At 41.9% G+C, this 26,710-nt stretch overlaps 1 protein-coding gene across 4 annotated transcripts in view; it reads right to left on the minus strand.

Moving 5' to 3' along the window:
• Positions 1-26,076, minus strand: part of SRGAP1 (SLIT-ROBO Rho GTPase activating protein 1) — a 139,281-nt gene extending 113,205 nt beyond the window's left edge. For 3 of the 4 annotated variants that reach the window (XM_053943054.1, XM_053943057.1, XM_053943056.1), the window contains exon 1: positions 25,474-26,076. In XM_053943054.1, coding sequence (XP_053799029.1) covers positions 25,474-25,540 — 67 coding nt within the window. In that variant the 5' untranslated portion in view covers positions 25,541-26,076. Of the gene's footprint in view, positions 1-8,738; positions 8,755-25,473 lie in introns of those variants that run through there. The other variant, XM_053943055.1, reaches the window with a different exon arrangement.
• Between the last annotated feature and the right edge of the window lie 634 nt (positions 26,077-26,710).

Below are 26,710 nucleotides of genomic sequence, written 5' to 3' on the forward strand. Positions count from 1 at the left end.
CTTTTATAAGAGTTTAAAAGTGCAATCAGGATCTGTACAGGCCTTATTATGACAAAGGGGGAAAAAATTGCCTTGCAGTCCTCTTGGCATCACAATATATCCATTAGCAATTGCTGATTTTAGCTTTTAACAGTGACTATAGCCATATCAATTCATGACGCTGACCTCTGTTTTTCTGAATGAATTAAGAGGAAGAGAAAAATGTGGCTTCCACTAAGCTTCCATTCCAGCACAGGAAATCCTGTGTGGTTAGATACAGTATGTGTCGCGCTCAGAGATTGCATTCTACTCCCCTTTAAAAAGCCAACATGAGCAGCATGTCACAGGAAATTCTTCCTTATTTTCAGTAGTTCTCAGGACAAGGCTTCTTTGGAAACAAGGTCAGCATGAATAGAGCATTGCTTCCTTATCGCTGCTAAGCAGCTGCGTTGAGGATGCGAGACACAACGCTGCACCCTGTCCCTGAATACCTCTTTTCATAAACTTTAAGCATATGCAGCTCAAGCAGTTAAAAGTTCCCTTGTGCTTTTTTATTTTGAGGTTTTTATATCACACAGTTTCAAAAAATATTTTTTTAAAATGTACTGAGCAACTGTAAGGTTAAACTCCACCTTAAAAAAAAAAAAAATCAAACTTCAACTACTTTTAAACAGACAGCACCACACAGCAAGGCTGACAAAATTAAAGCGGTTTTGGCTGACTCTTCAGGAAGCGTGGGGCCCAATTACAGCTCCCTCTGCAATGTACCACTTTCAATGTACCACTTTCAAGGTGCAGTGTACTGCTCTCAAGGTATTATTTTAAGTCTATTTACTCTCTGCAACGCCTCAGTTTTATACAAAGCTCCAGCTGTAATTAGTAATTGAACTTATTAAGCAATTTATGTAGGAATTATATGCTTAAAGAGTCAAAGCAAATTCCAGTTTTTCCTGATATAAACCACTTACAAAACATACAGTTTCCCCCTCCCCATAACCCTGTGTCAGTGAGACTACTGTTAAGTACACTAATGAATAAGGTGTTGCTAATTTTCCTTAAGATAATGTCTTGAAAGGTTTGCATTGGTAACCACAGCAGTACACAAAATATTTGCATTAATTTTTCTGCATATTTTGGAAAGGAAGTTAAGGGATGGGGGAAAGGAGCTTTGAAAGTGGCAGCAGTTTGTCGAACTGGCGGTAACACCAGTTACCCCAAATAGCAGACACCCCAAAACCATAGGAAGGCATTTAAAACTAAGACACTTAACCCCTCTGTTGCCAGAGAGACACATAGTGGGCAAGGTCCATCCACCACAGAAAGACAAACGTATCAATTCAGTGCTCTTGGCAGAGGAGGTGCAGAGGCAGTAGAGTTGTTCTCACGCTGCAGACTCTGATTAAGAATTTAGGTGGAAGAGCTCAGAGGTGAGACTGCCAGCATTCCTCAGGCAAAAGGGTAGCAACAGCCACCTTTGAGACACAGAATGCAAGAGGAGAGAACATAAAAGAAGGGAAGCATTACAGACCAGTGAAAAACAGTCCTAGCAGTTAAAATAAATTGTAGGCTGAGGCTTACAGTGATATGCAGTACCCTGGCTGCACTGTGTTTCAAACCCATTTGAGCTGAGCAACTCTCGCAAGTATTTTCCAGAAGAGACACCTAAACAACAAATATAAACCTGTTATCTACAGGTTTGTCTTCCCAGTTTTCTGGCTGCATAGTGGTTCCCAAGTGTCCTCACACAGAAAGCTCTCATGTAGCTACAGCCCCAAGCTGATGAAGTCTAGGATCTTGTATGCTCCTGGCTAGGCTGGAATGCTAAAACATCCCTCAGGCTTGTAGTCAGTATGAATATGGTCTGGGTGATTACAACTTCCTGGGGTAGAATCTCTCTTCGGAAGAAAATCCATAATGCAGGATAGGTTATTGGAAATTGGTGTCTTGAAGGAAATGGCAATTGTAATAACCAGCAAATAGAACACTTGCTAGATGTTTTAATTCTGTCATAAAACTTGATACCACTCTAAAGGTCATGCAAGTGCTTTCAGCCATATCATCAGGTAAGGTAAAAAAATCCTATGCTGTTCTGAGGTTCATGAACATCTGGAAGCAATTTTACAATCTACAAAATAGTTACAGTAGAGTCTGCTATGTGTGGAATTGCTTACTTGATTTTACAAGCATCTTCTAAAAGAAATAGCATCAGATAAGAAAGTAACATTTTAAACCACTAGTAAGGAAGTACAAACTGAGTGGTTTCAAGCACTTAAGTAGATAATAGGTGTAATATTTCTATGACACTGGGACAATGCAAATGTGTTTAATTTTGCAGTGTACACATTGGCTTTTCCCTGAAGTGCAGAGTAGTAATTCCAAGGAGGAAGAGTTTTCTTCAGGCATCCAAACCTTAATCCTCTCCTTTTTCTTCAGGATATTGCTGTTCTCTTAAACCTCAATATAACTTATACAGCCAGTGCAATTTATTTAATACCTTAACACCCGTGGGATAACTAACAGGATAGATTTTCCTTTAATTGCAATATAAGGCTAAAAAGAAAACACCATCCCCCCAAACAATACCTGACTCCTTAGATATTTTAACAGTTTATAGGGATTTGCTGCTCCATCTAACTTACAGCTGCACTGGAAATAAGACTAAGAAGGTACAACTGGTCCAGATGTACCAGGAACTACTCCCTCAGCTGAGCACAATGCACTTCAATTTTTTTCTCTCTGTCTTTATTCTTAGAAATCTGACTCTGTGTGCAAAGCCAGAAAACAACATCGTGAAATGAAGCATGGCAAGGACTTGTGTTGGCACAACTCATGGACCTGTCTTTAAGATCCTCTGTTTGACTCCAGTGCATTTGACAGAGCAAGATCTTAATTTCTTTCTGGATGTGATGTTAAACTGAAGCTGAAAAGGGAGGATGAAGTGGTATTTCTGTTCTGACAGTGATTATGGAAAATCCAAACCAGTTCTTTTTCAGTATTACTCAAACTAGTAATTAATTAAACCTGACCAGCTCACTGACAGGTTGTTTGTCCATAGTTGGTAGGGTCCCAGAACTAACCACAGTCAGAAGAGCCCCTGAAGCAGCTATGGCTGGTTCCACCTTGCATTGGAGAGGCCATTGCATTACATAATCCCATCTCACCCCTACCACTCCCTGCTCCATTCCTCAGAACTCCACAGTCCATGAGTTGGAGAGGCCAACTGTTTTTGCACAAGGCTTTCAATTTGTGAAACCTGTACTGCTTGGCTCAAGCACATTTATTGCTTATTCTACCAAGCACCTGATGCACCAGAAAGAACAGGGAAAAGCTTCTGCCTGGAAAATACACAGCGTAAATTACACTGACATCATAATAAACATGGACTGATTATGAGAAAGGAAACCACAAGCCTAGAAACCACCCCCCAAACAGCACACAGCTTCCGGGAAATCACTGTTGAGAAATTCTAATAATTTACATCATGTTTGTTTAAGAACTTATTTTCATGTAGTATACTGTACGGCAGAAATGGGAAAATAATACAGGATCTGAGACTAAGCCAGGCAGCAGAAAGCATGATCACAGAAGCAAGGACACATTAATTGAAGTCATCAAGAAGCACTAGTTACACAAGTGACTCAGCTTAGGTTAGTGTCAGATTCATTTCAGTTCTTGCAAAATCTGAAATTCATCAATATTCATCACTTTGCTGGCAGAAAATCTCATTCTTTAGATTCCCTTGTTAACAGAATTACCAAGCCAGAAGGAAGTTGGAAGTTTCCTTCTGTGACAGTCAAATCCATCCCTCTGCAAGTGATTTTCATTTTATGGGAAAAATATTCCTTTTTTTCAGTTCCATCTTTGACACAGAGGTATTTAATTCTCATGACTGCAAATTTAAGTACATTACCAGCTTCCCTATCTTTCACATGTAGAAAAGTACCCTTCTGTAACTTATACCTGTCTAAGACCTTTCATGTAGCTACAGACTGACAGGCCAGATGAAGAAACAAAACAAACAAACATTCATGTACTCAGAGAGCTATGAAATTCCAAGGGCAAAAGGCAACTCAGAAATTACTCAGGGCCTTAGTGGCTATAAAACTCCACTGTAGCACAGGAGGCTAACCAATGGACAGCTTCAGTGAAATAAACCACCCCAAAATCCCCATACTATAATAATTAAATTATGATTTCTAAACTGTACTTTGTTATTACTTTGTACTTTGTTATGGGGTGAATAATTCAACTGGTCTTCACAGAAGCTTGATATTTCCCCTCCAGGAAGCATCCATTTCACCGCTGTGGTCACTTGAATTTTTAAGGTTTCTTTGCCACTGGTAAAAGGATCTATCAGAAGCCACAAAGGATCCCTTACAATAGGAATCAGCTTTATTGGTTTTTATTGTTCTTTCAGGCAAGAACTGTTTTAATCTCACAAAAACTTTCTTCAGTCTGTTAAAAAACAGGCAGGTCATTTGTACAGAGGCTTTCACCCCCCCCCCCCCCGAAAGGAAGAAAAGTTACTTGGAAAATGATAGTAGGAAAATGGGAAAAGCAGTTTTGTTTAAAGACAAACAAAACAAAAAGCACATTCACACTGCCAGTAAGAAAGACTTGGAAGATTTATTTACCAACTCCAAAACCATCAATTTTGATAGCGTGAAAAGCAAGATATCTGGTACTTGGTTAACTAAGTTACCTAACTCAAAGAGACAACTGTCCAAGCTCCTTCAATGTATGTAAGGACACAAACATTTGAGGATTAAACACAGAAATGCAGCAGTTAAGGCCTCCGATGTTTTTAAAAGTGTACAGTCAAAGAGATTTTCTTCTAAAGGAGTTACGAAATAGAAACATGCCTATTTTAGGAAGCCCACATTTACTGCTGTCAGTATTAGACTTCCCAGTACAACCATCATCCAAATAATCAATGAAAATTGTTTGCAAAATGCCACTCTGCTATTAGCAGTTACTCAACCAAGGAAAGATCTCTAAGTTTAGGAATAAGAGTAGCATTTTTCAGCATGGAAATTGGTTTGTCAACATTCTTCTGCACAAAACCTCCGACAATGCCAGCTCACAGCAACACTAGCTTCATTTATTGGCGGGAAAAAAGGCGTCCCTTTGTACCATCAGTTTTGTGCCCTTTCAATAGCAGCTCTGGCGGTAGATTGGTGTGGACAATCGCAGTGACCATCTGTGACTATGAGACAGTTTGATAGCTGCAAGACTAACATAGGTTCAGCATCACCACATCTTGCCCTGCTGAGTCTTTCATACAGCTTTGAAAAACTCAATGAAAATGGATACATTCAAAGCTGAATAAAAAGAGGTCTCAACAGGCTTGACCCTAAACCTAAACAATGAAACTGTAATGCCGGCACCATTGTATCAACACGACAGATGTAGGTCGTGCTAGCTTTCATCTATAGCTGTGACTGATAGCTTGCAATTTGCTGACAAGACATCTAGTTTCAATTTTCATTTGGTTTGTAGGCACAAATTTCAAGGGTTCAGTTAAGATGGAAGATGCACCTTTTTTTTTTTTTTTTTTTTTTTGGTTGTTCACAGAAAAAATTCTTGCAAATACTATAGCCAGCATGAGTCACTAACCTAGGATTTTCTTGTACTAAATCCACCCTACAGAATTTATTCTAAAATTACTCAGTGCAAGATTGGTTTAAAAAGTATATAAAGGGATATTACTGCTTAACCAAATAGTTAATTCACAAAGACCCATAGTATTAGTGCAGCAGATAGCTTTGATAGCTATATACTCATATTTTCCTGGTTGATTTAATTATGTATTCTAAGTTGTATGAAATTCTGTTAATAAGCTCCAAAAATCCATCCATCATAAGTACACATTCTCTGCTGGTACAACCTCATCATGTGATCTGTCCCATTTGGATCAAGGTGAGAAACTGATTTATAATGGAGCTAGGAAAAAACAACCAAATAAACAAAAGCTCCTAAGCTGCATATGTTACTTGAAGAGCAGTCACAGGAAGTTTTATAAACAGCACTCTTGCTGGAAGGGCAAGCACAAGCAATCCAGGAGGTCTCTGGAGCACCCTGATACTAGCCTCCTGATACAGGTGATTAAGGAGACAATACGGGAGGATGCTCTGTTCGATCTCACACTTACAAATCAGAAGAAATGGCCAGGAATGTGAAGGCTGGAGCAGTCCTGGCTGCAATGACCATGAGATGATGGAATTCAGGATGGTATGAGGAAGGAACAAAACAAATAGCAGGATAACAACCCTGGACCTCAGGAGCGCAGACTCTGGTCTGTTCAGACATTTGCTATCAGCAGAACAATTGGTTGGTTTACAAGGATCACCTCCTCCAAGTTCAAGAATGGACTGCCCTGGTGAGCAGAACATCAAGCAAGAGTGGCAGGAAGGCTAAATAGATGAACAAGGAGCTCTTGACAAAAACCAAACATAAGGAGGAGGCATATGAGAGGAAACGCCAGGGATAGGCAGCCCAGGCAGAATACAAAGACACTATCCAAATGCAAGGAGAAAATTAGGAAAGCCAAAACCTGTCTGATATTGCACTTGGCTAGGGGCATGAAGGACAACAAGAAGGGCTTCTGCAAGCATATCAACAACAAAAGGAAGATGAGGGAAAAACACGGGACCACTGCTGAATGGAGCAGAGAACATGGTGACTAAGGACAGAGAAAATGCGGAGACGTTCAATGGCACCTTTGCTGTGGACTTGAGTGGCAAAGATTTGGCTTTGGCATTTTCAGGTTCCTGAAACCTATGGGAAAGTCAGAAGTAAGCATGACTTAACTTTGGTACAAGTGAATTACTCTAGCAAACACACTAATTGGACATACTTAAGTCCACTAGACCTGATGGAACACATCCATGAATGCTGAGAGCTGTTTAATGCCATTACAAGGCAATTCTGGAATATCTTCACAAGGTCATAACTACTGGGAAAGGCTCCTCCGGACAAGAGAAAAGCAAAGGCAACTCTTATACTCAAGAGAGAAAAGAAAAAAGATCCAGGAACTAAAGTTCAGCCAATTTTACCAGGACCCCCGGGAAGGTGAAAGAGAAAATAATTCTGGAAACACTTTCCAAACATGCTAAGGACAAGAAGGTGATTTCAAATAGTCAGTATGCAATTATGAAAGAAAATCAGGATTGACTAATCTGATAACCTTCTACAATTAGATGATTCCCCTGGCAGAGGAGAGAACACAGAATATTGTCTATCTTGGTTTTAGTAAGGCTTTCAGGACTGTTCCCCTACAATATCCTCATGGAAAAACTGATCCAAGTATGAGCTAGAGAAACAAACACTGGGGTGGACTGAAAGCTGACTGAACTCTAAATCTCAAAGATTTACAATCAGCAGCATGAAGTCCAGCTGGCAGCCAGTCATTAGTGGCATACCCCAGGGGCTGATACTGGGGCCACTACTCTTTTAACATCTTATTAATGACATAGATGATTGGTCAGAGGACATCTTCAGCAAGCCTACAAATAATACAAAACTGAGAAGAGCAAGTTCATACAGCATATGGTTGAATCAACTTCCGTTCAAAAGGACCTCAATAGGCTGGAGAAATGGACAGATATGAACCTTGTAACACTTACCAAAGGGAAGTTCAAAGTTCTGCACCTGCAGGCACCAGTACACAGTACAGGCTGGAAACAGCTTGACAAAAACATCTTAATGAACAACAAGTTAAACACGAGCCCACAGTGTGTCCTTGTGGCAAAGAAAACCAGCAGCCTCCCAGCTTGCACTAGAAAGGCATTGCCAGCAGGTAGAGGAAGATTTTTTTTGTCTCTACTCAACACTGGTAAGATCTCATCTGCACTGCTGTGTCCAGTTCTGGGCTCTCCAGTCCAATGGGAGTACTAGAGTGAGTTCATCAAAGGACCACAAAAATGATTAAAGCATTAGAGTAATTTTCGTCCTGAAGAAGAAAAGATTCAAGGTGGATCTTAACAATAAGTAAAAATATTTAATGGGGAACTGGCGGAAGGAAGAGAGAAGATGGAGCCAGACTCTTCTCAGCAATGTCCATTAAAAGAACAAGAGGTAACAGGCACTATTTGATATTCAGGGGGAAAAAAAGACCTTTTTGAATTTCCACTCTCAAGTTACTAATACCTCCCTTACATAAAATTACTGTACTGATCCTTGTGACAAACAAGAACCAGTCATGATCTAGTCAGGCAACAGGAAGAGCCATTTAGTAGCACATTCTATAAATGCAACACAATGTCCCTGTTTCTTCTTCCTGGTAAAGAATCCCAAACGCCAGTTGAGGTTGTTCAAAGGGGAAGGAGTACAAAAGTTTTATCTGGCAAATAAATTACTCATATGGGATGAACTAAAGGGGACACAAGATGAGGGTAAGGGCAGGAGATTTCTGTAAGTTTCAAGTATACTGCTACTATGAAGTATTCTTTGCACCTTAACAACTGAGATTCTGTTCTGCACTTAAGGTGGAGTTCCAGTAAAACTAGAACATTTTTCTGGAACATTCCACAAAATAAAATTTTGAGCAAAGAAGATCACATCAGTTATTTAGCATAAAGGGCTCTGCCCTTTCTTTCCTGAAGTCCAATGAAGTCAAAAGCTGCTTTCTTCAGAATTTAGCAAATTGGTTAAGTCCTTTAAAGGGACATGGATTTTGCTCTGAAAAGTGTTCTCCTGATAGGACTAAGCAGAAGGCTGTAAAATACCCAAAGAAACAGGTAATTAGGGAAATGGACTACCTTGAGCCATGTCTGAGAGCTCTTCTACCCAAACAATGAGTAGAATCAATTGTTTCCCAGACAACGGCAGTCTTTTGTCATTGTTGGATTTGGCATTTAAACTGCAGAGGACAGGCATAAGACAGATGACCAAATTCACCACCACCATCTTTTAGAGCTTTTCCTTTAAAAAACTCATTTAAGACAGATTATTCCATTGCCTCATCACACATTATAAGCCAGTAAACATTAAATAAACCAGTGCAAAGGAAAGCCAGCTTAAACCTGCTAGGCTTCCTCTTACCAGTGTCTGATGGAAAGAGGAGACTAGTTTTTTTTTTTTGGTTTTTTTTTGGTTTTTTTTGGGTTTTTTTTGCCACAGGGAATTTCAGAAACAAATTAAGAAACCCTTGAAGCTATTAGGTATTATTCCTTAAAATTGCTAGTTTTATAATTTATTGCACGCTGGCAACTTGCTGAGGCTGTAGAGAAGGTTACTGACTTCAAGACCTCAACAACACAAAGCAATGAACACCCCAGAACCTACCAGAAAGGATTCATTATCATTATTTATGCTTAAAGGAAATACTGCCTTGTATTTAGGTCACACAAAGTAAATACAAAGTTGAGTAAGGGAAGAATGCAATTACAATGCATGTACCAACCTAACCCAACATATTAGAACCATGTAAACATTGCTATTAAATTTACATTGCAATAAAGATATCTCTTGGATGAAAAATCAAAGACAACAAGAAATCCCCAAACCACTGACTAAGCTGAAAAACATCTCCTCAAAATATCTTGACTCAGATGCTCACAGATTGGGAGAAGGCAAATAATATTTTAAGAGTTTCCTAAATAAAAACTACTGGCTTATTGTAAACTTGGCACTTAACTTTGTAAATAGATGTGCTTCTTTCAAACTTCCTTCACCCCTCCATTGTTTTATTTATCTGATTTAATGCAAGCTTTTCTTACACAAAGCTAAAAAGAATGCAATTGAAACTCCTGTCCTAATAAAAGGTTTCCTTGTTCTATTATGAACCTTGACTGCTCAATACTGTTGCCCAGTAGAACAATACATATTTAAATCTCTAATCCCCACAAGGGAAGAGAGTCCATTTGGAGTTCTGCAGTAACTATAACAACGGTGCTTGGGGATAAAATACTGTTAAAAAATACATGTTAATCTAAACTTATTTCCTGACTCTAACACTCCATACCCTGTAACCACTGATCTTTACATTTTTAAGAATTTGTACACTTAACAGTCATGTGCAGCTGCCTCCTGTACCAGTTCATGAGGTTTGACTATGGAGAGGGTGTAAGTACAGACCATTACCAGTCAGAGATACTCGGAGTTAGATACAGTGTCACAACAAACCATAGGATTTGAACTACACCCTTGAGATCTTTAGAAACAAAAGGGACCTACCTCCACAACACTAGCATCTCTCCAACTCTAGCCCTGGAAATCAATATGAAGACATTTAGGACAGCAGCTTTCAGACAGGCTATAGATTTTGTACTTAAAGATAGAAGTAACCAAGAACTTCATTTCATTCAGATGCAAAATTTTGTTTTCCACTTTGGATGATTGTAGACAATCTGCAAATATGAGCCTGCAGCTAACTGAGCTACTTAGCCTGCAGGATGGTAAAGAATCACAATACCAATGTCATTTGTAAACTCCATCAGTGAGAGCCACTTGCTGAACACACCACCTTGTTAGAAATTTGCAGATGACTATTGAAATGGTGATGTTCAGTTCTGCTTGGGGACATAATATAACCCAAGAGGCTCCCGAGGGAAATGATTTACAGCTCCTCATTCATCTTCTGACCAAACATATTACCATCCTACATGTAACTTCAAGTACAATCACGATACAGGCAAGTGTGCATTCAGTAGTGGGACAGTCTCTGCAACCAGTCCCCAGTTATGTAATGTGGTACACACATACCCTAATTATGCGATATGCATTTCAGGTCAGAAGACAACAGTATAACTAGTCACAACAGAGGGAGGGCATGTATGTTTGTGAGGAAGTGCAGCAGAAAGCAAAATTTTGGCTATAAAAAAATCCCAACCAACCAACAAAAATAACCCTACCCACACAAAACCCTTGTAGTGATAATTAGGCCCACAGCTTGCCCCAGGATCTCACCTGGAGCAGCTTCTCTGACGGAAGTGATTCTGATAGCCTGGATCTGGTCTAGGTTGGTCATTTTTGTTCAAGGCTATAGAGTATCATCACAATGGATTCAAGGACTTGCATTACAGGTAACAAAAGTCATCACTTTCTGGTTAGTGCTCTGTATTTCATATACACACAGAGGCATCACGTTCAGCAATGCAATTCTGTCATCGAGATACTTTTCTTATGACAATGTTCAGAGAAATACATAATTTAGGGAATAAATAATATATACCTGTAAAGCAATTCAGTAAACTTACTTGAAATAGGAACTCTAGGCTTTTTAATATTAACACAACTTTTGTTCATGACGCAAAAAATAAAATCATTCTTGTTCAATATTCTATGGAACCTTCATTCCTTCAATATTGCAATTTCAAGGCTAAACATATTAATAGAGTCATAAGTATTCAGATTATGTAATAAAGACAGTGAAAGCAGATGATAAAATGCTGTTAACATTCATTTACAGCAGCTGGGAAGGCCCTGCCAAATGTTGCTTTACATAACAGGTCATGACGCTCTGACTGCATTAAGCTTTCTGATCACTCTTCCTTTATCTGCTGTGATTTTGAACACAATACAAGGCAGCACAGACTAACCAATGGATTTAGAAGCCCTTTCAAGCACACCACCATTTCAAAGGTTTAAACGATTAAAACATCAAAAAGAGCCTTGTGGTTACTATGTTTGTGCTTTTGCATTTTATAGTGCAGACATGAAAGTGACATTCACATCATTCTCCATTACCTCCACAATTCAGTGCCTCCAATAAATTTTAGAAGTGACTTTATTTTACTGTGCCATGCTTTAGTTTAGCCATTTGCAAAAAAGGAAGTAGCAGTCAGTAACTTGAAAACATCACTGCTTCCATTTTCACAAGGCATCTTGAGTAGTACTGAAACATTCTGTAATGTATGTATAATTCTGTCTACAACCTACGTTAATTTTATTTTATGAATTGCATCTGATTCAAGTGACAGTTATTGCTTTGCTTCAGTTCTGCATTACGTTTCCTTTGTTTCAGAACAATCTCTTCTACACTTAAGAAGTCAGGATTCCAAAAGCATGGATCAGATCCTACAAGTTCTCAGGCAAGTATCAGCCAGACATGTTGACTGTGGGACTAGGTCTGAATGTCCTACTACAAAAATGATGACTCATAGCTGGATTAGTTTGGCACATTTCCATGCCAAAATTAAGCCAAATTCTTCAGACATTATGGAGATTAGTAGCCCTAGGAAGGTTAAGCACTCTAGTGAGGTCAAAAACTTGATATGTGTGAAGTAAGCAAGGCTGTCCCAAGAGGACACATAGCAACTATTCTGCTTGTAAAAGCAGTACCTTCATTCATCCCTCCAACCCTGTGTTAGTTAGCAACTATTCAGTGCACCGAAAGCATTCAAAGCCTATTCCATTAACTGACTGAAATTTTACTGCAGTGGGTCTCAAGCTTTTCCTGTAGACAAGCCACATTGTCTTTACACAACTGAGAAGTTCCCTCAGCACCTACCAGTGCCAGCCCCACACCATCCACATGCAGCACTGCTTCAGCAAAGCCCACCTCATTGCTTAGGAAACCAGATAAATACCAGACCTGGGCAAAAATATTATTCATTATAGGAAAAATAAGTTCCCGAAGAGAAACACCAATTTCATCAATACTCATTTAATGTTGTGAACAAGGAACTTGATACTTCATTTTTTATTCAAGTATAGCTACCTTCACTACACTTGAGGAGAGGTTGGCTTCTTGAAGTAGGTTGGCTTCTTGAAGGACTGTCTGCTGCCTTACAAAGCAAAGGAGATAACCTGATCAGCTGTCGTGACTGATAAAGAGTTCTTCATTTTTCTCCTTACAGCTACACTAATGCATAGTAATCATTCACCTCTAGTCACTAAACCCCGAAACATTCACTGTTATTTGACTAAAAACTGCAGGTTTGCCTTAGTAATATTTGCAGACCAACTGCCCTTCTTTCCTCCTTAAACATCAGTTGAAGTAATTTTTCTGCCCTCAAAAATAAAAAAAAAAACAAAAAAACCCAAACCAAAACAAACAAACAAACAAAAAAACACAAACCCAAAAAAACCCAAAACAAACAGAACAAAACAAAAAAAAAACCCAAAACCAAAACCCCACAGAAAACAAAAACCCCAAAACCTACTCTTCACAGATATGAAATAAATCAGGAATATTTGCTGAGTAAGTTTCTGGTGGCTGCGAAAAAAAAAGCTCTTTGTGAATCTGCAATTCAGGCACCTGGAGACCAGAACTGCTATGGGACAGAGGAGTGACTATGTTGTATGGAGGGAGTGCTGCAGGAAGCAAAGGTTCAAGCAAACAGACATTCATCTGTGAACCTTTAAAATAACTCAGAGCAAACAGTTCTTTCACAGATTATCTGCAATACTAGAGACAAGCTACCAAAAATTGGTGCAAATACTGGAAGGGCTTTAAGATTAAAAATCATTACAAAGGAAAGAGCTGTGTTTTTTCTGTATACTGTGATAAATAAATAAGGTAGCCTCTGATCACTCCCCCTTCCAGATTAATAAAGTAAGCATTCTTAATTTAGAATGGTCACATAATTATCTCAATCCTACAGTCCTCCTCCTTCTCCATTTCTTTAAAAAAGCAGAGCAGGAACACACTCTTGCTGGAATTCATAGAGAACCCTATCTCTCTGGTGCCTGCTCTAACTACCAGGCAATGGATTCATAATCACCCTGTAAATAATTAAATATTTATTAAGTCTGGGAAAGAGTTTGAGAGCTTCAACAAACAAGAAACCAGGGAGACTTGTCCAAGAATACTCAGTTCCTTAGTTCTGTGAGCAATCATTTGTAAGGTGGGAGATCTGTACTCAAGACTCAATTTTGAGTAAGATAAAGGTAGCAAAATATGGAACTCAACTCCTCATGCAAATGCTCTGATCCCTAGGAAGGATGCACTGATCAGATTCCTGATGCTGCAATTTCATACATATTCTCACATGGCTCAGCAGAAAAAGCAACATTTTTAGGTCTACTCTGGTGGCAATTCAGATGACATCAGCCTGGATGAGGCTGGCACTTTGTCTCTGCCAGCTGCAGGCAAGGCAGTTTCTGGTCTATAAATATTAGAGATGCTGCATTTCAAACTATACTACAGAATAAACATGTAGGCCAGTATGTGCAGCCACACAAACACACCAACACCTCAGAAGTGAGGCAGCAACCAAAGCTGAACTAAATGATTAAATGTGGCATCTGAAAGGCAAACACAAGCTAGAGCTCTTTTATGAATTTCATATCATGGGATGTAGTGCACCCCTCCCCCCTCCCCGCCCAAAACAGAGGCCATCCTGGAACCACCAGGGAACAACACAGAGCTACACTGAACTGCCAAGCAGGCCACTATCAAAGCATGTGCTTGCAATCTCATTGAACAATTCCTCTGAACACCCATACCCTCTCACCAGCAACCACTTGTTGTCTTGCCAGGGAATATATATTGGAGGAATTACACTTTGGCTCTTATTTCCATTGATTTTTCCCCTTTTGATATGTAAAAGAGGGTTTTTCTTGCTCAACATTATGGTTGTCCAGAAAAGTTTCCCAGAGATGTGAGTCTTTCCTCAGTGCTTAGCCAGATCATGCAGTAGATCTCCTTTAAGTTATGCTAAGGCAGGTGGAAAATACTGTGACTGGTGAACATGACTTTATAAGGGCAAACTGTGCCTGAGGAACTTGGTGGTCTTCTGTAATGCAGGTTACAGCACTAGAGGATAAGGGAAGAGCAATATGTCATGTAAATTGGCTTGTGTAAAGCACTTGATGCTATCCCACATGACATTCTTGTCTCTAACCTGGAGCCACATGGATTTGACAGATGGACCACTTGGTCAGTAAGGAATTGGCAGGATACTATTACTCAAAGGGTTGTGGTCAACAGCTTGACATCCAAATGGAAACCAGTGGTGTTGAGTGGTGCTCCTCAGGGGCTTGTATTGGGACCAGGGCTTTTTGACATCTTTACTGGTGACATGGAAAATGGGATTGAATGCACTCTCAGCAAGTTTGCGAATGACACCAAGCTGTGTGGTGTGTTGATGTGCTGGAAGGAAGTGACTGCATCTAGAGGCACCTAGATTGGCCTGAAAGGTGGGCTCCTGCAAATCTCATGAAGTTCAGCAAGGCCAAGTGTAAGGTCCTGCATGTAGGTCAGGATAATCCCAAGGACAAATACAGGTTGAGCAGAAAATGGACTGAGAGCAACCCTGAGAAGGACTTGGACACATTGGTTAACAAGAAGCTCAACATGATCTGGCAATGTATGTTTTCAGCCCAGAACACCAAACACATCCTGGGCTGCTTCAAAAGGAACATGGCCAGTGGGCCAAGGGAAGTGATTCTTCCCCTCTACTCTGCTCCAGTGAGACCTCACCTGGAGGGCTGCATTCCGCACTGGGGCCACCAACATAAGAAGGATGGGGACCTGCTGGAGCAAGTCCAGAGTGGGGCTATGAATATGATCAGGGATCTGGAGCACCTCTCCTATGAGGACAAGCTGAGAGAGTTGGTGCTGTTCAGCCTGAAGAAGAGAAGGCTCAGGGGAGACCTCAGAGCAGCCTTCCAGTACCTAAAGGGAACAAGAGAGCTGGATAGAGAATTTTTACAAAGGCATGTAGTCAGAGAAGAATGGGTAATGGCTTTGAACGGAAAGCAAGTAGCTTTAGATTAGATATAAGGAAGAAAATCTTTACTGTAAGAGTGGTAAGGCTTTTTTTCCTCATTAAGGCCACACGATCAATTTCACAAGGCATAGTCTATTGCATCATCCCACAGGTAAAGTGGGAATACTGCTTACAAAGCACAGAATTTGACCCACAATTACATCACATGGCATCAGAAGTGGCTGGCAATTAAAGGATTACAATACAGTCCACAATAATCCGATGAGCTCGGCTGCAGATGCACATAGACTGCTCATCAGAAGCTGCCGGGGAAGAAGTGATGCTGGCAGTGAGCATGACAGCGCTCGCTGCCACCAGGCTCCTCCTCACCATGGGAGGAGAGGAGCACCTAGCAGGTGGGGACTTGCTACCTGCACTGGGCTCCCTCATCTCTTTTGCACAGGGGACCTTCTCCCACTCTGCACATGGCTGTGATTTTAATGCTGAAGTATCTGAGCAGATTAACACCTGGAATCTATTTTCTGTCATTATATTAAGAATCTCACTAATTTTTTTTTTATTGTATTTATTTTATTTTTACTTGGAAATTAGGAAGGCACAACTGAACTAATTTTATTTTTTTATTGTATTTATTTTATTTTTACTTGGAAATTAGGAAGGCACAACTGAACTAATTTTATTTTTTTATTGTATTTATTTTATTTTTACTTGGAAATTAGGAAGGCACAACTGAAGACAGCCCCCAAAAGTGGTACATAATACAAAGAACCCTATTACATTGATCTTAACCTCGAGTAGTCTGCTATGCAGCAAGCACAGCATAGTTGTCAAATTCTTAAACATACCAGTTATCCATATGCACAACACACACAAAAGCGAGCTTTCTCCTACACAGCTGGCTCCTCAAGGAACTAGTATTATTTAAGACAAGCATGCAGACACCAATTTGCAAAATACACGAGGCACCTATGGACAAGAGCTTATACACTTTCATTTCTACTCATCGGCAAACCAGTGATTTTCAAGAGGTAGAGCTTGCTGTGCTGTCTAACCACTTATAACAACCTTGATGTAGTAAGAATCCTATGATAAAGGTTAAGAACTTTTTCTTTTTAGCATGCCTTTGAATGCCTGCAGAAATACTCTCGAAGAAATAAAGTAACTTTATGCCAAGCAACTTAGTCACAGCAACTAGTCACAGAGACCAGTATTGAAGCATATGATAAAAGCCACCACCCCTTTTTTGGGATGGTTTTTCTTGGTTTTAGTAGCACAAGTGGAATAACAGATCATCCTGATCTATATTTTAAAAATTCAATTAAGTAACTTGCAATCATTTCAATTTCTCCATTATTGTGTAAAACAGTAACTTAGTTGTGGAGTTAGAAAGTTTCAGTTGAGATGCCTGCTCATCTTGGTACTGAATGAACACTTATTTTATCTTGCCTCTGACCTGATGCTTTAGATTGTTTATCCTCTCTCTGCTTAAAAAAGAATCAGAGGGGAAAAGCAGAGAACAGCAAGGTTTGAAAAAAGACATGTCGAAAGAACAGAGTCATACAAGAGCTATCACTGAATCTTATTAGACTTCTGGTGTACTCTGTACATTGTAAACATGAACAGATTCCTCTGATTTTCAGGAAGCAGATACTCTGGACTGGCTAAAACAGAAGACACTGCTTTCTTTTCCCATATGAAAGAATGTACATTGCAAAGTGAAAGGGGATCAGCCTGTCTCCTTATTTAGTTTTACACACTGAGCAAATCCAAAAGTGTGCACCACTCCATTTGTGACACCCTGGAAGAAACATGCAGCATCTCAAAGACTCCCCAAAAAAGACAGCACCAACAAATTGCTAGAAGATTTTACATGCAGAGTAATTTGGATGAGTAAGCACTGAGTCAGTTACGGAGTCTGGATAGTTTACATGAATCTCTAGTCAGTTTTGTTTCCCACAACAGCTAATTATGTAAAGGGTTACAATCATTACTTCCTGGAAGTCATCATCCGGTAAGCCAGCTGCAATTGCTTTTTATTCCCAATATAGCTAACAAGAAATACTGCACCATAAGTGTTCTAATTATACTTTTTGTAACTTCTATTTTACAATAAAAAATCCCACTTAGGTCTAGTATATTTCAAGAATGTTTTGGTTAATATGCTAATACAACTCCGTTGCTTGCTTGTCAGCACTTCTGCATCTATAAAGGAAAGTCTCAGGAGGTTGCAACTGAAACTAAAGCGTGTTTTATTGGTCAATAATAGATAACATAACAAAGTTAACAGGAATACTCTAACTGGTGAATGCATGATCACACTTCTAAGCAAGTTCTACTGAATCTTTTTTGAGAAAAACAAAGTATTTTTTCCTTCTCACCACCTTAATTAAAAGCAACCCCCCCCCCCCAGATGCTATGATCAAAGAAAACACAGATAAAGAACCCATGTACCTTAGGAAAGACTTCATTAAAGACAGATCAACAGCACTGTCCTGCACTGGATAGAGTTTGGAGTAAATAACAAGGACGATCTTTACTTTATTTCACAGATATCATTATTAAAGAGTCAAATCATAAAGCATACATTTTCTCCACAACATTTTCTTAGAGCATTTAGTGGGTTTTCCCTTCCTACGTGCAACATCTACCTCACTAACATGCATCTAAAGCTGGGATTATTTTATTGTGCCAACTATGAACTAAACCAAGCATTTACACCTTCCAGAGAAGACAGGAGAATAACATGAAGTTATGGCCGTGCCCACATACAAGCCAGTTCTTGGAAACAGGACATCAGATTTGCTTGGGGTTATTTCCAGAATGCTCTTCATTTTTCATAATGACATTACATCTCAATCTCAGGACTTATCAGTCACCTCCACGTAAAATTCAGGTTTCCAGCAGGTTGTATGATGCAAGACTGAATACTGCATCTTGAAATTCATGCAGGTATATGCCTGAGAAATAGTGACAGAAGAGAAAAAATGAGAGGGAAGGAGTTCTTAAAGAGATCTTCCTTGATCAGTTACAAAACTGAAATTAACTGAAAATGTCTTGAGAATATGAGTGCTTTGCCTGCACAAGATGGATTAGTGGGCAGAGCGTAGGTAAAACACCTTTAGCCTACCAGGTGGTTGTAACTCACTTGTGACACACTTCAATGTCAACGAGAAGATGACTTCCACAAGCTGCACAAAACAGTAGATTCCAGAGGAAGTAGTGCCTCAGGATTATGGCTCCTTTACAACAGATCAAAGTGAATTGTTTGTCTTAGAGCACTCCCACAGGACCAAGCCACCACACAAACTGCCAGAACAGCCTGCAGTTGTTTAAGTCTTGGAAACAAAGGAAAAAGCAGTGATAACCAACTTGTTTCATTTTGGTGCCAGATATAGCCTTCACAATGTAAAAGATACACAGCAAGCAGTCTTCCTGTGCAGACAGCTCTGTCTCTTACCCAAGACATGGACCCATGCTCTCAGCAACGGCCTTCTGTGCTTCATCCCAAGTATCTGCTACTGCACAGCCCAACCAGCCTCATCCTTGTACCTGGTACACAAGCAGCGATGCAGTCATTGCACCTTCAACCACTGCCTCCAATTTTCAGCTATTGCTCTTCTTCCACATCCATCTGTATGTACCTACACACATACTTCCACAATTTCTTGAACCTCAGGGTGTGTGGCACAGTGCCCAAGAGACAAAAAGTGGGGAAAGAAAAGATGAAATAACTTCAGGAACAAGAGGCCATTCATGACTTGCAGCTCCCAGACTGACCAGCACAGCACAAGGTCAGCCAGCCTTGCTTCAGAGATGGCCAGCACTCGATCACATCAGCCCAGACAGCTCACAGCAGAGTATGGGACAGATCCCTGGAAGGGTCAGGTCCATACATGGCAAGCTGGGAGAAGCACTCACAGAGGAAATGCTGCCTAAGTCTAAACCCTGCAGGAAGCAGAGGCAGCAGCATCCTGAGCACAGGCAGCCCGGCTACACATTTAGCCTAATCGCTCACACACAAACAAACCCCCACACTCCAAAGCCTGCTTTGCCCTGTGAAAGCCGAGCAGTAAGAGTAGATTAGACTCTAATAGGGATTAATACAAGTTAAGGTAGCACCAATTTCCACTAGGGAGACCAGAAAGGTTAGACGTGGGATAGCATGACAGGTAGATGTAGGAAGGGTCAAGGAAAAAAAAGGTAAAGGGAAGAACAAGTAACACAGGAGCTTGCATTGACACCTGCCTGGCTCCATTTCTGCTCTCCCCCATGTCCATCCCTGCCCAAAGCAGAGATCAGACATGCTGCACTGTCAAGTCATGGTCAGTGATTTCTAACAGGCTGTGTAATGGTTAGGAGGGGATTTCTGATTCAATCTCAACAGCACTGACCCACTTTCTTCCAGCACTACCATCCATCACCTCTGACTGACAAGCAGTCCAGTTTTAACAAGAGGCAAAACTTAACAGAAGTTAAGTCTGAACCAGAAAATGGAAAGAAATTCGGATCCCATTCTGTCTTACTGCAGTCACTTCAAAGCTATGTTTAATTTTATTAGCAACTAGAACTCCAGTTCATAAAAAAAGTGACCAATAAAAGATAATGGCAGGAAATTAAGTGACCTTAGTATGATTTAGAGCATTGCTCGGCAACAGGAAAAATGCACAGAAAGTATGCTTGGAAAAGAAAAAAAAAAGCCCCAAAGAAGTAATCATAAAAAGTTTCCAAATTGCTTCAGAGTCAGAGGCAAGTTAAAACTTCTAGAGGCTAACAAAAATGTGTATCTACAAAACATATGCATTAAAGATGCATTATGATTGCCATACTGCCAGAAAGAAACACTGTTCAGACAATCCATTCACTACATACCTTTTCATGTGTGCTACAGAAATCAAGACTTTATTCATCTTTAAATTCAAGTAAAATAATAAATGTAGTTTCACTGTGGCGCAGGAACACAGCAGCTACAGTGTGTGGTCAAACCAGGAAAAAAAAAGGGTACTTTCCTGACTCTTGGTCATATTTTCAAAAAGACATGAAAAGGTGGGTTTTTTCCTTTAATTCTATAGAAAGACTAAGAAGCCAAAACCTCTGAAGTTCCTCAGCCATGACCTTTGGGAAGCAGGCATTTTGTGGGGCTCCCCCATACCCTGAATACTTTGGTACACAGCATAGTGATAAACCAAGTTCCTTAGTTTTCATTCCAAGAAAGCTGTGGAAGAGTAAGAGTACTAATATGTTGGTTAACAAAAAAAAAAAAAAAAAAAAAAAAAAAAAAAAAAAAAAAAAAAAAAAGCCACAAACCCAGAACAAGACAAAACCCAAAATACCAACCAAACCCAAAACCAACCAAAAAACTGTTTAGTTTATGACTGAACTGTCTTAATTTGCAGATACCCCTTTCAGCTGTTCAGTTAACTACAAACTTATTAACATCTACCTGGACAAACTCATTAACATTTACCTGGACAGCTGGAGTTTGTACTCTGAAAGGAAGGATCAGAGAGCTGGGAGAAAATAGTGGGGGAAAAGATAAGGAACTCCATTAGACAACATAACTCCAGCTGGAAAATAGCATGGAGAACAATATCCTTTCTGTATCAGATAAAGTCCTGCATGTGGTCAAGTTCTTTGACCAGAAAAATTTCTGCTAAACCACACTTGATAAACTTGAACTTTGAAAACTGGCATCTATTCATCGTATTTTTGAAAAATAAACCTCAAGAATTCTGGCATCATCCAGGGTACCAAATGTTTCATTACAAAGACTTTATTCAAAATAGCTATCAGTTTACTGAAACAACAGCCCAGTTGGTACTTCAGAACTCTGCCTTTTCTCAGAGGTTTCCGTTGTTTTAACGTGAAATTGAAATTCACAATTCAGAATTTTCATTTTCCATAAAAATTAGTCAGGCAATGTAATACAGACTGCTACCAAGTTCTTTCTGATGAAAAATAGGAATATTTTGTTCTGAGGAAGGCCATACAAATATTGATCTTGGGGAAGCATCTTCCTTTGCAAACTGCTTTTGGGCTTGCATTTCTACTAGGTCACTTCCAACTGAAAAATTAAGGTGTAAAAAAGGAGGGATCTAAGCAGCTCTTCCCTCAGCCCATTTCAGTTGGAGATGCAGTTGCGTAAAAAGGCTGAGACTTAAACTCCAATGATTCTCAACAGTTCACACCATATGGAGGATCTCTCTGAAGAGACAGGCCTGATAATTAGTCAATACAATCCTTACCTAGTCAAAGCACATTTCTCCTGTCCATAGAAGGCCAGATACAAGTCCTAAGAAGGCAAACATGCCAGTTTAACATGAATGATGGAAAAACTTTGGAGCAGTATATCCCTAATCCTCTTGCTACTACGAGACACTTATTTTTCAGAAGGATAAATTTCTGAAGGGAGACAGATATTCAAGATCTCACCAGCTCACCCTTTACCATACTCAAGACATCATACTCAAAGACATCAGAGGATGCCCTAGTATTTCTTCACTAGTGTGAATTGCTCAGCAATTTTATCAATAGATAGTACTTGACATTATCAGCAGTACCAAGTAGCACTGGTCCTCAGAATACAGAAAGTAAGATAGGCTACTATAATCAACTGAGCCTTGAATTAAGACATGCTGTCTATAAATCTAATAGGGTCATATAGCAGAAAGTTAATACTTGGCTCATAACAATACCAACAGTCTGTTGCTCATCTAAAAAGTATTCCTTCCACTTTCTAGCTCTAGTTGTATCCCTCACCCCAGCTGCAAGGCTGGTAAAACTACCTCTAATGACTTCAGAGTGCAAATAAAATTACCACATTCTTCAGAAAAACACAAATACAACTTATTCTGTGGATGACCAGGAATATTTTATTAGTTATGTTACTTTCCAGGTGCCTTTATGTCTACAAAGTAAGGTACCCATGCCATCATAATATTCTTACATCCCCCAAAACAACATGTATAGGTATCCAGCTAGACAGATCTAACTTCAGTATTAAAACATCCTTAAGAAATATTCTTCTGCTTTCTATACAATGTTCAGGGAAGTAAACACTTACCTTATTGATTCAATTGGAACAGTTCTTGACAGAAGGTAGACTGAAGAACAAGGATGTTGCAAAAAAAGGTGCAATAAACTGCTCTACCCAGCAAGTCAGAAGTACCTTGTTTACTTCAGCTTGACAAATAGGTAACATTTACAGACTTTCTGCTGTTCCTGTATGACCTCTACTAAAGCAATACCCAATCTAGTGATGCTGCTAAAAATCTACAGAGAAGATGTCAGTTTACACCACTCAGGAACCAGGCACGACAATTAACATCTGTTACTGCTTCCTATTTGAGGAGTTAAGAGCAGAAAAGCTATGTGAAGAATGGCACTACCAAATCCTCATTTCCAAATATGGCACCATATACATACCCTACAGGGCATGTACATTGCAGGCCCCTCTTCCTTCAGTATTAATATTCAGACATCTTAGGGCAGGATTTCCAAATGCACACATCAGTGGCGTGGTTTCTGAAGCACTAATGCTGATGCTCAGCAAGCTGGGCTCAATGCAGTCTCACAACAAGGTACAGGAGATACGTGCTGCTGCACTCCTGCACACACGCCTGTCCAGAGGACCTCAAATGGCCAGTCTGCTGCCCAGCTGTCCACATCCTTCAGCAACTAAACACATCAGCAGTGAGGAATCAGCTAGCCATTGCAAACACCAGAAATCACAGGCAGCAAAAGCAATTTGGCCACACCCTTTCTCCTAACCTAATATAAGAAATTCCAAGCAGTATATAGGGATCTGACTTTCCTGAATTTACATTCCCTTAAAACTAACTTGCTGGCTAATTAGGGCTGATTTCTTAGGCCTTGAACCCTCAATATAAAAAAAAATTTCAAGGTATCACACAGTGGTATACTGTGTTTTTTCATACTATCACAGCTGGTGTCAAGCAGAATTCTATCTTAGCACAGACAGTTCTTGCCATCTGAAATACAATTGCAGTGATGCTGGTTAAAGAAAAAGCATCTAGCCCAGCGTACCTTTTCAAACAGCCGCTGATCAACAATTCCAGCAAGACAGTTGGGTGGGACCAGACTGCACACACCCCAGACCACCACAAAGAAGCAAACCAAGTTGAAATTCCTATTAAGCTATATTTACAAATGCCACCTCCCTCTGCAATTATGATGGAGTACCATGACACCGAAGGAGAGCCAGGTTATCAACAGAACTTCATGCCTTCATCTTTAGTGTCTTTTGAAACGATACAATAGATGTAGCTGAAGGGCATGGCATTTTTTCCTCATTATTCAAAAGAAAAGACTGGCATATATAGCAACTGGCTGCAGATAATAAAGGCTGAGCCTTTAACAATCAAGTTAGTAGGAGGCAAAGAACAGTCTGCACACTGTGCAATGAGCTTAAGATCTCAAACATTTTTTATGCTCAGTGACCAAGACAAATTTGCACCATGTCCACAAAGAGCAAAAAGCACCAACCCTTCAAGGGCTCAGTAGCAGTGAATACACCAGCTATGTGAGAACTGTCTTGGCCCTGCCCATGTCAGACAGACACTTGAAGCATGGCCCACCTGCCAGCTCAGACTCCTCACTGCCCACCTATCAGGCAGATCTCTTATTTTAAGCATAGATCTTTTCCTGGACACAAAAAGACTTTCAATATAGTGACAGGTATTTTTCAAAAAAGTTAAGCTTAGGAAGAAAAAAACTCAAAAACTACCTCTTTACTTTTAAGAGAAAAAAACCCAACAAAACTACAAGCATTGCCTTGAAAAATTGATGTCACAGGATCCAGTGAGAGGAAAATATATTGTGCAAGTACACAAAGTCAATAAATCTTTCAAGCTGAGGAGTGGTCCCTCCCACCCTGTTCCAGATGCCTCATATAGAAGGTTTCCAGCCCATGCCTGCGTGGAGCAGGAAGGCTGTTCCTGAAGCCCACGGACCTGTATGAGGACATGCTCCATCTCTGCACATCGCAGACTGTGGGCAGCATCAAGAAGGAAACACCCTCCCTATGTGAAGAGCACACCAGCATCATTTTAAAAAGCAGAGTCCAGATGTTGCATAGCTTTTTAAATGCCGAGTTTCACGTTCGCATCCATCCCTGGATTTATTGCAATTTATATATTATGCAATATTTTCCCCGACAGCACCCAGAGACCCACACCCCACTGCCATGTTGCTACTTTCCCAATCTCTGTTCCACCCAAGACACTGCCAGAAGGAGAACGCTAGGCGAGGAAACTCGAGGGTCTGGAAGCGCCGGTGGCTCAAGCCAGGATCTGCCGGCGCTGTCCTTGGCACAATACTTGGATGCGATACAGCCGGGCGATGCGAGGCTGAAATACTTCCTGGGATGGCTGAATGGGCTCATTCAGTAGTCAAGGGCAATTCTTTATTAGCCATCTTCTACAGCCCAGCACAGAAACTATAGCCCTGAGGGGAGGGTGGGAGACACCAGCCATGTGCTTCAAGAAAGGGGTATGGCTTAGCATTGTCTCTAGCCCCAGTAATTGACAAGCTTTTTTTTTGTCCTCCCTTTCCCTTTCCCTCCCCCCGCCGGGCGTTACCGAAGCCGGTGGAGGAAGGGAAGGTGCCCGGCGGGGGCCGGCCTGTGGAAGAGCCGCTGCAGCTGCCGTCCGGCCCGGCCCCTCGGACCCACCGGCGCCGCTCGGAGCGCTGCGGGAGGGAATGCCTCCGCCGCCCTCTCGCCGCTCCCTCCCGCCCCGAAGTTCGGGCAACTGGGACCGGCTGCCCCGCCGGCGGTGGCGGCTCGGCCGGGAGCCGGGGGAAGGGGCCGGCAGGACGCCCGGCCCCCGCGGCGGTTTTCCCGCTGCCTCCCCGCACTTACCTTTCACTTGACTTTCATACTCCGCTATAATCTCTTTGTCCTTTTTGAATCTGCTCGGGGTTGACATTATCCACTCGCTTCTTCTGCTTCTCCGCCTTGTTCTAAATTATTATCACTAATTATTCTTGTTTATCTGGAGGAGCTCCCAAGTTGTGTCAGGCGGCCGCAAGCCCGAGCGAGCCGGGGAGGCGGCGGGCGCTGGCCCCGCGGGAGCGCCACCGGCACCGGAGGCGGGGAGCGGCGATCAGACTAACCCCGGCGCAGGCACCATCGCCTCCCGGCACCGTCGCCGGCAGCAACGCGGTCCGCGGCCCGGGGCCGCCGCAGGGCGGGGCGGCGGAGCAGCGGCCGCGGGGCACTCGCTTCCACTAGGCGAGGGCGGGGGCCTGGCGGCTGCTCCCCACCATTGTTATCTGTCCGCACGCACCCGGGAGAGAGGAAGGGAAGAAGGGAGAGAGCGGTGGGCGGGAGGCAGGCGGCCGCGCTCGGTCCGTACGCCAGAGACACTAGTTACTGCTGCCGCCGTGCTCGCCTGGCTCAGAACTCGGGGCCGGCGCCCCGCCGTGACTAACCCCAGGCGGCAGCGCCGCGGCGCATGTCCCAACCTCACGGGGCGAGCAGTCGCCGGCTCGGGGCGGCTCCCCCGCCGCGCCCTGGAGAGGTGTCTCCGGGAATAAACTTCTCCCCGCCCTCCCGCCGCTGTCTCCTCCCTTCCTGCCTGCCCGCCCGCCTCCGGTCCTCGCTCGCCTTGTCCGCCGCCCCGTCGCTAGCCGCTCACCGCCCGGGGCCGAGCTCCTGCGTGTAGCGCCCGCTTATCCCGACCGGCCCGCAGCCGGAGGCCCAGCAGGCCTGGGGTGTTCGGGCTCGGGCTCGGGTGGGAGGAGGGAGACCCCCGCCCCGCCACCCCCATCGAGCACATGATGGCCGGATGATCTCGGGGGACAGGGGTATGAGGCCGCGGTACGGTTCCAGAAGGCCTTTGATCGGCGGGGAAAGTTAAAGCCCCGTGCTGCCGTCAGCGCCAGGCCGCCTGGGGAGGGGGAATCCGGAGGGGACAAGTGGCCTTTGGGGACACCATGTGCCTTCCCACTATCTCCGAAGACAGGGCAGGGCTGCACCGGTGTGCGTTGGCGCCCGGACCCAGGGGGCCAGAGCTTGGCAGCACCCAAGGGAAGAGCTGTATCCTCAGCACATCAGGTCATGCTTCCACCGTCCTTGTCCGCCCGCTGCTCCCCTG

Source organism: Vidua chalybeata, chromosome 5 (genome assembly GCF_026979565.1).
Source record: "Vidua chalybeata isolate OUT-0048 chromosome 5, bVidCha1 merged haplotype, whole genome shotgun sequence".
NCBI classification, from domain to species: Eukaryota; Metazoa; Chordata; class Aves; order Passeriformes; family Viduidae; genus Vidua; species Vidua chalybeata.